We start from the raw sequence: 15,803 nt of genomic DNA on the forward strand, positions 1-15,803 counted from the left end.
AAGAAAGGCAAAGTTTTCTATTACTGAAATAGAAAGATGATAAAAGGACCTTAAGGTTAGCAATGACTTGCTTTTTAAAAGGCCACTCCAAGAAGTACATTCGAGTTTAAATCTAAAAAGGCAGTGGGCAGGGGGGAAGCTAGAGCGGCAAGATACAGGGCAGGTAGATTCCAAGGGGAAAGGCCTTCATCAATTCTTCACTCATCAGTAATCTGTAGAGTAAGAGACCTGCCCTGGGTCAAGGTGAGTTTGATGAGGCACCACTGGGGTTGAAGGGGACGACTCCCAGGTGTGTGAGGGGTGGACGGGCTTACGTGTATTCCCGCAGTGTCTCCTCGTTCAGTGATTACATCCAATTACCTGGACACCATCCTTGACATCTTCCCCTCAGCGGCCTCATATCTTTTAAAAAAAATTGCACCTTCTAAATCTCTCCAAACCACCTACCTCTCTCTGCATCTACTATAGCTATCTTAGTGCACTGTTTCTCATCTGGACTGCTGCCACAGCCATCCACCTGATCCCCTGTATCCTTTCCTGTGCCATCCAACGGAGTCTCCAAACTCTATCCTCCAGAGTGCTCTGTCATGCTAGCTTTCGCTGACTCAACTGTGGCTCCATATAGTCTTAATTCACTCATCTACCTCTGACCCTTTCCCTTACTACGTTCCTGCCACATTAGCCTTCTTTGATTCCATAAGAATTCCAGCATTCTTTTTATAGCTTAAAGTATCTATTACCAATGATTTTAAGATCTTTTTTTGATGTGGATCATTTTTAAAGTCTTTATTGAATTTGTTGCAATATTGCCTCTGTCTTATGTTTTGGTTTTTTGGCCACGAGGCATGTGGGATCCTAGCTACCCAACCAGGGATCAAACCCACGCCCCTCACTCCCTGCATTGGGAGATGAAGTCTTCACCATTGGTTCACCAGGGCAGTCCCTTTTTATTTACTTATTTATTTTTAGAAATATTTATTTATTTGACTGTGCTGGCTCTCAGTTGGGGCACACAGGATCTTTTAGTATGGCACGTGGAATCTAGTTCCCTGACCAGGGATTGAACCAGGGCCCCCTGCATTGGGAGTGCAGTCTTAACCACTGGACCACCAGGAAGGTCCCAGGATTTCAGTATTCTGCCTTAAAGGTTTTGCATAAATAGTACCTTGCCTTTGCCTGGAAAGCTTTAAACCCATCCCTATTCTCTTTGACCTAATTTTACAAATTCTTCACGTAAGGTGCCACTTGCTTAGTGAAGTCTTTCCTTTCTAATGCATTCTTTATATTGTCTTTAAAGCACCCAGTTTGAATTATTTATTCATTTTTATGATTTATTTATGCCATTTTGAAAAAAGATGTGTCTCCCCATCAAATTATAAGCTCAGTGGGCAAGGACAATGCCCATTTTGTTCACAACTGTAGCCTTGGGACCTAGCTCGGCACCTGGTCCCCAAAAGACTTTCAAAAGAATGTCTGTTGAGTGAATGATGAATGATTGAATCCTCTTTAATTTTCACTCTCCTGATTTTATCACACCCCTTGCCTCATCTCTTTGAAAATATGTCAAGGCAGTAAGCAAAAAAATAATAACAATACGAGAGGATTATGAAAAGAGTGTCTAATTACTTCAAATACTTAAGAAATAAAAGCCTTTAAAAGTTAAATATATAAAAATAATCACGGTCTCCATTAGTATATCCACTGATTTTTAAATTTGTTTTCCTTTCAAACTTTGTTTTATTAGGCAATATGGAATTGGTGGTATTCAAACATTTTTATCCTACAAAAACAGCAATTTCTGTATATATGTGTGTATACATATACACATACTTATGCATTTCCAAATAAATGTCTTATTGATAAAACAAAAATCTCCCCCCTACCACCACCAAATATCTTTAAAATGGTCAACTTTTACATGTAGGTAGAGAACTTCAAAATGTCCAACCCATCTTTAAGTTCTATTACTTTGATACAAATGACTCGTAAATATAGAGATCATTGTCCCAATCTACTCCCTGAACCCGAGACCAGCATTTTCATCTGTCTGCTTGACTTAGACGTTTAACTGGCACTTGAAACTCTAAAAACATCCAACCAATATCATCACCTTCCCTCAATATATCATTTCATTAAGTTTCTTGTTTCTATGACTATCACCGTGGCGACTACCAGGCCATTCACATCTGAAACTCTCTATTCATTTGGACCTTTTCCTAGATTGCTATCAGTGCATTCCAGTCAATGGCTAATCCCCAAAGTTCTAACTCTAGAATCGAACTCAGCTCTCCTTTTCTAGCCTCATTCCTTTCATTAAGCTAAGGCCTTCATTACACAAGTAGTCACAGTGGTCTCCTCCCTCCAATCCCACCACCACTAACCAGCCTAAACACATCTCTGCATCGCTGGCTCCCTTTCTCAAACATCTTCAAAAGAATCACGATGCCACTAAGCCCAGCATGTCTCAACATTTAACCCATGTCCCCCACTTTTTGATTAAGGCAAAAATCTCATATCTCTCCTATGTTTTATATTACAGAAACAATGGGGACTTTTCCTATTCCTTAAATATAACACAATGAGATTCAATGTGCTTCTTCAAACTCTGCTCATCATACTTCAAGCTCTGACTGTGACTCCCTCTTATTAACTGCTACCTCTCTGGAGGGAGGCCTACTATGTGGTGGGCACTCAATAAATGTTGATTAAATGAACTACTAAACCCTGACAGTAAGGATCATCCATGATATAAACTCAGTCTGGTTTTCCAGTTTTATGATCTGCGATGGGCTTCCCAGGTGGCTTAATGGCAAAAGAATCTGCCTGCTAATTCAGGAGACACAGGAGACTCAGGTTTGATCCCTGGAGGAGGAAATGGCAACCCACTCCAGCCTGAAAAATTCCATGGACAGAGGAGCCTGGCTGGCTACAGTCCACGGGGTCGCAAAGGGTTGGACATGACCGAGCACGAGTACTGCACTTTATCGAGAGGTTGAACTTCGCCCCTGATGTGGAGCATGTGCTTAGTTGCTCAGTCGATCTGACTCTTTGTGACCCCATGGACTGTATCCCACCAGGCTCCTTTGTCCATGGGGATTCTCCAGCAAGAATACTGCAGTGGGTTGTCATACCCTCCTCCAGGGGATCTTCCCAACCCAGAGATCGAACCCAGGTCTCCTGCAATGCAGGGGGATTCTTTAGAGGCTCATAAAATGAGTTAGGGGTTCACGAGTACTCACTACTTGGCTACTCCAGCCAAATTATGCCAGTGGTTCTCAAAGCATGATCCCACAAACAGACATAAGCACCCCTGGAATGCACTAGAAAAGCAAATTCTCAGTCCCCACCTTAGATCTACTGAGTCAGAAACTCTAGAAATAGAGCTTCATAATTTGGTTTTTACAAGTGCTCCAAGCAACTCTAGAGCACGCTAAAGCTTGATAACTACTGAACTAGACTATTTACCCTCGTGTAAGTGTTATCTTTCCTCCTTCCATGACTTGATTCCTTCTGCCTGGAAACTCCAATGCCTGGCTAGTACTCAATAAATGTTCATTTTGCCTGAACAGCCAAAAACTCTAAGATGCCCCCTTGATACACTCATATAGCTGAACTGACATTATGCTTCTTTTTGTGTACATACCCTTTTCAGTTGGCATGAGGAAATGCAAGCTTATTCTTAGCAATAATGTCAATATTTTAGAAGTGCAAATTGTCTAAAATTGTGCATATTTGGGGGAATAAAAGATATATCATCTACTTCTCAGTATTTGAAGCTTATTACAAATTTTGCCATCTTGAGGATCTTGAGAGGAGATGCCTGTTTTTAATTACAATGTTAAAAAGAATCAGAAACCTTTAGATTTAATGATTCCAATTTTGCAGAGTTGAAGATAGGTACTTTTTGATGTTAATCTGTGTCAGAATCACATAAGTGTTCCAAGAAGCCAGGTGAGCCACTTGGCTAACCTCGGAGCCCAGGCAGGAAACTGAAGGTTTGCCCTAAAACGGTAGATTCTGAGATAGGAAGAATATTTGGGCCAGGGAGAAACTGATGCTGGCTTTCTAAGGCTGCAGAGAATTCATCTGTGTTTCCAGATAAAAGTAAAACCCCAAACATGAAATACAAGAGGTCGCTAACTTGAAAATCAACAGAAATATTGATTGGCTTAAAGGAGAAAACCATGTATAATAAAACCCCAAAGACCACACACACACACACACACACACACACACACAAGCTCACATAAACAAAAATGGCAGTGAACACAAGATGGCAGAAGCCTTTCAGATTCTTTTAAGGAAATGGGATATATTTCTGGTACTAGGATATGATATCTCATTATAAAGATGATTAGCAGCAAATTACCAAAAGCTATAATCAGAGTACATTGTGAGCAATTTTACACTATCTAGGACAACTCACTGTTTTTCAGATAAGGAACAGCCTCAGAAAGACTACTTAACTTTCCCAAGAGCATAGATTTAATCAGCGGCAAAGCCTATGTTGATTTCTTCTTGGACCTGAGGTCTTCTTGCTACGTCATTCTAATGTCTGGGTTGAACTGTATTTGCTGCTGGCCACAGAAGCCACTGAGAATGTGTTTTAATTAAATCCATCTGATTACTCACCGGGCGTATGAACTATCTTAACCGATTCTTTAGCATGTTCCTAACAAGTTGTGATAAAGCCTTTGACAAACTCTGGACAAAAATGTGGCTTTACTGGTACAAGCATCTTAAAGTTTAGTTAAGGTCATACAGCATTTTAAAATATGACAAGCAAATCTTGGTACACAAAACAGGCAGATGGCTTTTGCTAATACAGAAACCCTAAAATGGGTTAAGCAAATGATGAAAAACAAATCTCTAGGAAGCTTTATTGCTTTTGTTTGGCAACTCTCAAAACACAAGATGAAACAATGTAATTTTAATTCAATGGCTGACTGGATCCTTCTTTAAGTTCTGGCTTTGATAGCTCCCAGATGCAACTTTTAATTTCATAATTCATTTTTAAAATATAGGTCAAATCCCATTTCACTAATGAAATATCCAAACTCTAGTCCAATACTCCAGGTATTTTATGTACTAACTGTAATATGATTTCTAAATTGCAGAGTTTTAGAGCTGAGAAGGACTTTTGAGACCATGTAATCAAACACCATCATCGTGTAAAAGAAAGAACTGAGATTTCCGACAGTTGTAACTTTAGTACAACAAAATATCTGATAATCCTTCAGGATTAATATATAAAGAAGCAGCATGAAAGCTTTCTGACTATTCTGTCAGAAATTAAACGTATATGTCACTCTACATATTCCTATCTTGTTTGAAATATTATGAGCACATATAATCCTTAATTAAAAAAACCCAGAAATTAAAAGAAAGCAAGCTTGTGCTACTTAATTATTAATTATCTTAAGGTCTTAAGAATTTTTTTAAAAAATTGAACAACCTGATAAGAAAATTTCGGCAATGTTACCATGAAAAAACATTACCACACACACAGGGTTTTTCCCCCCGACATTCAAACAGGCTGTCATCTACAATAAAGAGTAGAAAGTATCACACAGCACAGAGAAGTCTATTGAAAACAGAATATGTGAGAAGAGATAAAGTCTATCTAAAGAGAAAGACACTGATTTAAAGGTTTCAAAAAGATCAAACCTTCTAATAGAATCTCAGTGAGAAATACAGCCTTTATATTGTCAATATATCGAAAGAAACCAAAGCACGAAGCTTTAACAATTGTAAAGCTGGGGCAACAACTGAGTAACAGCCTTAAACCTAAGACTCCATACTCTGAGATTTATACATAACTTAGGTAAAAAACTGCAAGAACTTTCTCTGCTGAACACAGAATAACAAACGGAGTTACACACCCCTATTCACAACTTGCAAATACACACCAGCATACCTATTGTTGTTCCGACAGTTTCGACAGTTGATGCATTCCATCGGGTCAGCCGGAGGTACTGCTGTGTACAGGCCGCCACCCTTGTCAGGAAGGAAGTGGAGGGAAAAGGAAAAAAGAGAGTGCTGAAGGTGTCACAGACTAGAAATCAGATCATCTCTATAGTTAAACAAAGCCACATCAACAACAAATGGTTACGTGGTATATGTTAACCATCTCCTTGAACCATGTTATCTTTATCACCATTTACCTATATTCACACAGGGGTTGTGCACAATACTAAAACTGTTCTCCCCAAACTCAACCACCATGGGTTTTTGCATGTATGTTTGTACTGGAAAGAGGGAAATAAATGAAGGGAGAAGGTTAGTCATTTCCCTTCAGTGTTTCAAATCTAATGGGCCCAAAATACACTATACGTTATAAGCTCCTATTCATTTTCACTTTCCTAGCAGTCATGGAAAATTTTTATGGGATGCTAGCTGGAGAAACAGGGTGGAAATCTGTTTGAATGATGTCACAAGATAAACCCATCTTCATTTTCCTGTAATTATTTCGATTAGGTTGTTCACTTGACTCCATGAAGTCTTAAAACATGTTATATTTTTCCAGATGGAGTAGATTCTCAGCCAGCGATGACTTGGAGGGGAGTATTAATATTGTGCTGTTGCTTTTGGCGGAAACTGCCCAGCAATTAAGAAAAATGTCCAGATTAACACATACCTCACTGTAAAATGTTCACTTGACATACACAATGGCCAAGAGTTCTTCAAAACGGGTTAAGACTTGAATCAGCCTCATGGTCAGAGTCAAAATTCTGCTTTCAGAAGCAAAACAGCAGAGCTGAATTTGATAAGGGTGGAGGAGGCTGTTGCACTGCTCCCCAAGCCCAGAACAGGCCCTCAAGGTTAGGAAAAGTTCAGGCAATTGTTTTTCCCAGAATACTTTCCATTTCCATTCATCTCATAACAACAGCCAGAATCTAAGCAAACCAAAAGTACTGAAAATTTCTTTGCAACATTCCTGATCCAACTAGCAACAGGAGCTTTTGAGAAAACAGAGAGAGAAAGAATATGCCTATGCTATATTCAGTCCACGAGGATAAACTCCAAAGCTGTAGAAAAACCTGAAGTTAAGAACCTACAGGATAGCGTATTTATTGGACTCACCAAACATATTAAAGTTAATTCAATCATTTTATGATCAAAAGCGTTTTAAAAATGTCCACATATCCAGAAGAGTAAGAAAATGAATGAGCTAAGATCACAGAGGATAACATGTAAAACTGCACACTTACTGGGGCAGCTATTATTTAAATAGCAACTCATTGTTCAAAAAACACAAAGTACTGTGTTCAAATACTAAAGCAAACATCAGACTTATTTTTTTTTCTTATGGAAACAGCATGTGCTATTCAAAATGCTCTCTCCTTCAATTTCTTGGACAATGTTAGTAGTTTGGATTAGGAATGGTGACAAAAAAAAGTTTAGAAAGTCTGAATATAAGCCATGTCTTTCCATACAAAATAATGAAATCATTATTCACTTTTGGTAATGATGTACTAAAGCAAATTAAATATTTTTTCTACAACATACGAAAGCTAGGTCACAGGAAAGCCATTAGATTTCTAGCTTTAAGATACAAATATATATCATAGTTTTGGTCTCCAAAGGTAAGATTTTAATAAATCTTTACTACTGTTCAAGATTTTTTAAAAAATCTCTATAAACATCTTCATTTCTAGCACATTGTAGGTTATGACAGATTTATCTGTAATTGAAACAATGACAAAAATGTAAATGAGTGTTTAATTTGATCAACTAAACATTTTATTTATGTGATTGAAAATAAAGTAGCTGACTATCCAAGCAATGTAATAAATCAAGCTTCCTGGTGCAGAGAATCTCTTAAACCAGTACAAATCTAAAATACATTAGTCATTCTATTCCCATTTCAAAAATGAAAGTATATCAGCTGGTTGAAAGTGAAAGTGTTAGTCACTCAGTCGTGTCAGACTCTTTGTGACCCCACGGACTATAGCCCGCCAGGCTCCTCCGTCCATGGGATTCTCCAGGCAAGAATACTGGAGTGGGCTGCCTTTTCCTTCTCCAAGGGATCTTCCCAACCCAGGGATAGAGCCCGGGTCTCTTACACTGCACTGAGATAAAGTAGTACTAAAGCTTTATCTCTCCTTGTGGGAAGAGAACACTAATCTTATAAAATATAAAAATCTTACAGCCAACCACAAAACACACATGGGCAAAACAGATCAAGAAAACCTCACAGGAGGTCAGAAGTGACAATCCGGTGGTACCCAGCCATGCTGTGTACGGCCCAAGCAAGGCTTTCTTCTAAAAGTGGAATTAGTTGCCAACATGTAAAAAATCTAGATTTCACCTGGATTTACAGATGTGAAAATTCAGAAGACCTGGCCACACAAGGTGTGTGGACAACAGGCGCTGAACCTGGGCTGCTTCTTTTTTTTTTTTTAATTTTATCTATTCATTTTTTGGCTACGCTGGGTCTTCATTGCTACAAGGGCTTTTCCCTAGTTGCAGCAAACGAGCGGGGGCTACTCTGTAGTTGCAATGTGTGGGCTTTCACTGCAGTGACTTCTCTTGTTGCACAGCATGGGCTCTAGGCTGCGTGGGCTCAGCAGTTGCAGCTCCCAGGCTCTGGAGCACAGGCTCAACAGTTGTGGCCCAGGGGCTTAGTTGCTCTGCAGCACGTGGATCTTCCCAGATCAGTGATTGAACCTGTGTCTCCTGCATTGGCAGGGCGATTCTCTACCACTGAGCCACCAGAAAAGCCCCCCAGGGCTGCTGTTACATGGCTCTCCCATACCTTCGCTACTTCCGTCTCATCCCCAACTTGTTTCACTCAATTTCAGGATCTGCCTGAGTCCTCTAAGCGTATAAGCTTTTAGACTTTGCTCTAAATAAATCAAATTTAAACTATGTGGCTTGGTCCATGGCCAATAGTATTTCCACTTCATCTCAAGAATAACTTCCAGTCTGTTTATAATTGGCCCTGCATTTTCAGTGCTAAATAACTCTAGATACAATTCAGATTGATGAATACAACTACTGCTTGATAATAGAAAGCTTCCAAAGATGTCTGGATCAAGGGGCTACCGGTGCCACAGGCTACACCAGTGACCCTGTGAGGTTTCTTTATTGGGAAAAGCACGTGTGCTGACCATGTTCTCGCACCCTGACATCGTGGGGCACAGGGGGCTTTTATTTATAAGTAGGTCTCTTACATTCACTAGACGACGAGGATGTTCAAAATCCACGCGTGTTCTGGTTAGAGAGCTCACGTGCCCGGGGTAGAGCCCTCCGTTTAAGCTCCCGCTGACTCCATTGGGGACTTTATGGTGCAGATGCGAGCAGCCATTGCTGAAGCTTCCATGAACACTTCCGTTTATCCGGTTTGTGCCGGGCAGAGTGGTGTATTCCACCATCTGCCCGTTGACATCTGACCCTTGGTAGAGATAGCCTGGTGGGTCGTATTCTGTTGAGAGAGAACAAAAAAAGCAAACAAACAGAAAGGGTAAGGGACTGAAAGAGACAATTCTTCTTGTTCGGGAAGTTTTATTAATTAAATTCCTAATAAACTACAACTGTACTAAAATACACTCTTAAAAAGTGTTCACTTACAGCTTCTTTGTGAGATTTGCTTTAATCAAGTTATTACTGTTATTTCCTTAACGGTGTAGAGGCAGCCAGGAACTATGAGTTAGTTATGACTCTTCTAATGGGAAGAGAAATCAACCAGAGAGAAATTGCTCAAAAGAGAATGAATAAATTGTACAAGTTGCAACTATCAAAGTACCGGCAACACTAAGAAAATGTGTTTAAATTCCCCGATGCTTCAAAGTGCTGAAAGAAATTGTATGGAACACCAGCAAAAGGCTAACTTTAGGTAGAATATTTCAAAAAGCAATAAACACCACTTAAGTAAAAGGATGGGATTGGGGAAACATTCACTATTCATACAGGTCCTTGGTTATTACAGCCAAGTTGGAAATTGTGGGGCATGAAAGGCTAATTATTCCCTTTCCTTACATTAAAAGTATTTCCATAGCTGCCTCAAATATCTGATTTCCAGAAGCACACCTACCAGATATATTTAGAAAACGTGAAATGTTCTTTAGAATGTATATTATCTAAACTGCACAGGATTTGTTGTCAGAGTTTTGATCAGTTCTTCAAAGGTACTGGAGGACAGTGCCAAGACTGGAGGAACCGTCCCTCCTCCTGTTAAGCTGTGTTAACAGCACGTGTGTTCCCGTCAGTGCTTCTCTTCTTCACTAAACTACACGAAGAAGGCATGATGCCTGCACTGTCCACCAGTGTAGGGCACACAGGCGAGAGCCACAATGACTATCTTCTGAATCAATGACTCAATGGACATTTCCATCAATGAACATTGCCATTTCCCATCTTTCAACATATCATCAAGTCACAAAGAAAAGTAACTTTAGCCAGATTAATCTTGCTCAGACAAGCAGATCAGTACTCTTAGTGATTTAGCGCACTCTCACACAATCAAAGTCAATGACATCAGAACCATTTAGAAAAAGACCCAAAAGATGGCTAGCTCTTCCAGTCTGGCACCACCATCACCATCTCCACCACTTCTCACCCTGCCCATCTCTTGGAAGGCAACAAGGTGATAAAAATAATTCACTTTTCCCCCCTGAGCTGTTCACTAAAAAGGGACCACAGGCAGGAACCAGCTAAGAGCTGCTGAGCGCTTATCATTGCTGGGGTCTTTGCTTTTGTATCATCTTTTTACTCTGGGGCCATAGAGGAAACTGAAATACTTCCTCCCAGCAGAGACTAAAGCCTCTGATCTGACTGTCCTCTTTTATAATAGCTGGGGGAAGACGAATGGTAAGAAGGTGAGGGGATGAAAAAAGAGGAAAGAAAAGGGAAGAGGGTTCTAGGTTATATGTTTTACTGCAGGGCCATCACTGACAGCTCCAGAGCTCCTGGACATGTCTTGGGGGTGGGACACCACTCTGGAGCTATTTTGGTACATGGAGCACCGAGTCAGGAGTGTGGTGTCTTCATCTGTGTCATTCCAGGACAGTAACTTAGAACAGTCTTCACTAGCTTCCTTTCCATCATGCCTTTTTCATTCCTTGTTGACAAGATCTGGAGCAGTACGGAGGGGTTCCTGCAGCAATTCCAAAGCTCCACGCTTCAAGTCCTCAGCCTCTTTGGTGGTCCAACGCCACCAGAGTTTCCTAGCACTGAGTCAGCTATTTACTTAGAGACCTGCTTAGTTTGGGCTTTGCTGTTTATTTCTCCTGGGCAATTTAATTTGATGCTCCACTTATTTTGGCTGACAGCTAGCACCATCTTAAAGTCATCTCCACGAATGAAGAGCATCTGATGTGTTCTATCCCACGACACTCATGCACAAACGTGCATCAATATTTATGCACGTAGAAATCAATATTTATTCTGACAATATTTTTCTACCCATCTTTAGAAAAAAGAGAAGGAGACACCGATGAATGGCTTACTCTGTATGGTGCTCTGCTGGCGGTTCTTCCACAGGCACATGGCAATGAAGGCCATGAGAATGAGCACCATCACACCCAGCACACAGCCCACGATCAGGTACAGCATGTCGCTGCTCCTGGTGGGGCTGGCGGCAGGGCCCACGTTCCCTCCACTCCCCGAGGAATTCGGAGGGGTGCTCAAGTCTTTGATGGGATACTCAGAAGCTCCAGGGACCCGTTTCACTAGTTGAAAAACAGAAAGGAAAACATGATGTCAGGGTGAAGACAGTCTCTACGAAATGGTTTACTCTCCGAAGGAGGTCTGGTTAGGAACACGAGCCAGTCTGTTTACACTTGTGACTGAGATGATCTGACCACCAATGAGTCACAAAGAGGGCTCCAAAGCTTAAAAGTCTAATGTGCCAAGGTTTTAGGCCACAAATTCTAGAGAAAGCATCAGATCAGAGACACAGATGCACTTGGTCTAACCCAAACTGCTCTATGATGATCTGCTCAATTGTACTGGCAGAAGGCTCCCAAAGAGTTGAAATAAAAATATTTTAACCTACAGATGGGACAAAAACTCCTTTATGTCTGACACACTTTGAGCTGAATGAGACTCACGATTACATATTTTATGCCTTTTGCCTGTAAATCACATTAAAAGCCATGACTTTGAACTACTAGAACAATTATATACAATTCCAAAAACTGCACACATAATACTAAACATTGCAAAACCAAGAACTCTTGAGGTCTACGTAAACATAGTCCTTTTACCTAATTCACTAGTATTCTGGATAATGGCAAGAGCAAAAGCTAAAAACAGGTGGCACATAAACCCCTTTCTCTGTCCCCAGAAAAGATGCTCTCAATGCTCTACATGTTACAGAGAAGCAGCAGACAGCACAATGGTCGATGGCCTGGTCTCTGGAACCAGACGGTCCGTCCGGGTTTCTATCCTGTTCCACTGTTCACCTCTTAGCCATAAGACTTGACTTCCATAAACCAGTTTCTGCATGTGGAAAATAGATATAATCATACCAGCTCCATCATAAGGTTGTGATGAAGAGTAAATGAGGGGACTTCCCTGGTGGCCCATTGGTTAAGAATCTAATTTCCAATTAGAGGACGTCGATTTGATCTCTGGTGAGAGCTGGACCATAAAAAAGGCTGAGCGCCAAAGAACTGATGCTTTGAAATTGTGGTGCTGGAGAAGACTCGAGAGTACCTTGGACAACAAGGAGATCAAACCAGTCAATCCTAAAGGATATCAACCCTGAATATTCATTGGAAGGACTGATGCTGAAGCTCCAATACTTCAGCCACCTGATGCAAAGGGCCAACTCATTGGAAAAGACCCTGATGCTGGGAAAGATTGAGGGCAGGTGGAGAAGGGGGCAACAGAGGATGAGATGGTTGGATGGCATCACCGACTCAATGGATATGAATCTGAGCAAACACGGGGAGACAGCGGAGGCCTGGGAAGCCTGGCGTGCTGCCGTCCGTGGGGTCACAAAGAGCTGGACACAACTCAGCAACGAAACAACTGAGAACTAAGATCCCACATGCCACGGGGCAACGAAGCCTGCAGGCCCCAACTAGAGAGAGCCCTCGAGAGGCGACTAGAGAGGTCCACGTGCTGCAGGGTCTATCACACGACTAGAGAGCCCATGCGCCACAACTACTGAGCCCGTGTGCTCCAGGGCCTGCGTACCACGACAAGAAAGAGAAGCCCGGGCAGCACACTGGGAAGCCATGTGCCACAGCAAGAGACGCCCTCGCGCACTGCAACTAGGGAAAGACTTCACAAGCAGACCCAGAGCCGCCAAAACTTTTTAAAAAATTAGAATAAATAAATAAAGTCATAAAAGAATAAATGAGTTAATCCGTGTAAAAAAGCTCTCGGCTTACAGCCTGGCATGTGGTAGCGTTCAATCAATTTTGTTACTGTCATTAGTTACTATTCTACATTTTTTGTTACAGTTCCTAACTACTTACAGGAGCAGAGTGATCTTTAAAAACAAATATTACATTGGGGTTCCATTTTCTAGCAACTTCAACTCTACAGAACAGGGCTGGAAATCAGTCAAGGAGAGGCTGCCTTTCAAAGGAAAGAGCTCTGCAGCATTGAAAGCTAGAAGAATACCTGGCAAAGACTCTAAAGGAAATTTCTACTTTGGGTGGTATGTTGGATTATACAATTCTAAGGTCCCTGCCAATTCCTAAGACAACAAACAAGTTTCTAAGGCAAAATGGATGTTACAGATTGTACATGAAAGACCACAATTACTCATAGGGAAGTTCTTCAGGTTTGTTCACTCCTCATTTACTCTGAATTTATTCATAATTCCACCAAGCTTGATGAGCGGTTGCCAACCTCTCGCTGAACTTAAAAACTTTTGCAGTGGGTGAGATGGTCCCATGGACGTGAATGAGAAGAGAGAGCCAAGAGCATGACATGAGCAAGTTAAGGGGCAAAACAGAAAGAGAAAGCAGAGAACTAAACAAAAATCACGATGGCCTACAATCTTGAACAGTGGGGGGAAGTGGCTGGCCTCCAACACTGTGTCATTCCCGAGAAAACTGTACGGAATTACGAAGATAAGATAATCACTGTTCACAATAAGAACCTTGAGTCATTTCTTTAAAAAGGTGAACTCATGCATCCAGCGTTCTACTTAAACAGGCTGGGGATTGTGTAATACATTTCAGAAAGTCATTCAGTGTGAACGGTTAAAATTTTATTTTTTTAGATTTTTCGTTTTTTTTTTATGTGAACCATTTTTTAAAGTCGTTATTGAATGTGTTACAATATTGCTTCTGTTTTATATTGCTTCAGTTTTTTTGGCCACAAGGCATGTAGGATGTTAGCTCCCTGACCAGGGATCAAACCTGTACCCCCTGCATGTAAGGCAAAGTCTTAAACTCTGCACCGCCAGCGAAGTTCCAATTAACATTTTAAAGAAGGTTTTTGCTTTTCTCTCATCCGAAAGTCTATAGCTGGAACCTTTGATTCCCCAGCCGAGTCGATTAATGATGTATACTATAAGACTATTAAAAACAATACAGTTATTACATTGTTGTCTCTGTTTTATGTTCTGCCTGGCTAGATTCTTAAATGTCTTGGGAGCAGAGACAAGAAATTTCATTTTTATGTAATTTTGTTCTGAGTTTCACAGCATCTGGAGGCAAGTAAGAAACGTTCATTAAACAGTGTCCAGTACAAAAAGGTACTCAAATATATGCTAAACAAATGAAATTCAAGGTTAGTCTACAGGTCTGTGTGTATAAACGTTTAAATGTGAATTTAACATGTGGGTTTTGAAAGACACGTGATTCAGAATTGAACGATGAAGCTGAGTCTTGGCATATGAATTCAACCTTTCTGAGCCTCAGTTTCCACTTCAGCTGCTTCTGTTACTCAAGTGTGGTATCTTCTGTTTTCAACAATTGTAGTATTTTACAGCTAATCTATGTCTGCAAGCAGTTGAAATCTTATTTTAGAATTATCGACTAATTCTGAACTTAACTACTACACTTAACTGAACAGGTAGGTAGTATACATATGTGTCATTCAAAAACCACTTTAAACATAGGTAGCGCCTTCTCTTTAACTTTTTTGGGAAAGCATTCTAATTCTCCCAGCAATCTCAGAAATTAGTCAGCAAATATTTCTATTCCTTCATAGAGGACCAAAAAAAAAGGGGGTTGGGGGGAAGTGACCTACCCAGAGGCATGCAGAAATTTACAATGAATACTTATCTAAACTACTTTTAAGGCAAGTTTTCTAGCCCAGGGGTCCTCAACCTCCAGGATCTAATGCCTGATGATCTGAGGTGGAGCTGATGTAATAATAATAGAAATAAAGTGCACAATAGATGTAATGCACTTGAGTCATTCCAAACCACCTGCTCACCTCCCTGGTCCATGGGGAAACTGTCTTCCATAAAACCAGCACTTGGTGTCAATAAAGTTGGGGATCGCTGCTCTAGCTGACATAAGGCTAGAGTGTTGAGACAGTGGATATACCTAGAAAACAGTCCAAAGTATCTATGGAAACACATCAATAGTCAGAAGGAATCCAGAGTTCAAAATCCTAGCTCTGTCCAGGGAAGAACCACTCATTCTCACCCCTCCCTACCTTTCGTTTCACAGATCATCACGTTACTGAACTCGCTCTCTCCTCCTTCGTTGAAACACTGCATTTTAATATCATAGGAGGTTTCTGGCTGCAGGTGGCCAATCATGTGCCACTGCTTTGAACCTAGAAAGGAAAAATAGATGATAAGATTTAAATACGCCACAATCTAAACAACAGAGTCAATAAAATCATTTAGTAATTTCAAAATGAAGTTGGAGCAGGTGCCATCA

The 15,803-nt window shown here is 40.7% G+C and overlaps 1 protein-coding gene across 8 annotated transcripts in view; it reads right to left on the reverse strand.

Annotated features, from left to right (window-relative positions):
- CDON (cell adhesion associated, oncogene regulated) overlaps nucleotides 1–15,803 on the reverse strand; it is a 99,383-nt gene that overhangs the window by 13,676 nt on the left and 69,904 nt on the right. For all 8 annotated transcript variants that reach the window (XR_240630.4, XM_059882976.1, XM_005226821.5 and 5 more), the window contains 4 exons: nucleotides 15,574–15,696; nucleotides 11,451–11,672; nucleotides 9,177–9,427; nucleotides 5,918–5,997 (listed from right to left, as the gene is read on the reverse strand). Coding sequence is in view for 7 of the 8 variants with exons in the window: in XM_059882976.1 (XP_059738959.1) it covers nucleotides 5,918–5,997; nucleotides 9,177–9,427; nucleotides 11,451–11,672; nucleotides 15,574–15,696 (676 nt within the window). In the remaining variant the exon portion in view is untranslated. The remainder of the gene's footprint in view (nucleotides 1–5,917; nucleotides 5,998–9,176; nucleotides 9,428–11,450; nucleotides 11,673–15,573; nucleotides 15,697–15,803) is intronic.

Source organism: Bos taurus, chromosome 29, assembly GCF_002263795.3.
Source record: "Bos taurus isolate L1 Dominette 01449 registration number 42190680 breed Hereford chromosome 29, ARS-UCD2.0, whole genome shotgun sequence".
NCBI lineage: Eukaryota > Metazoa > Chordata > Mammalia > Artiodactyla > Bovidae > Bos > Bos taurus.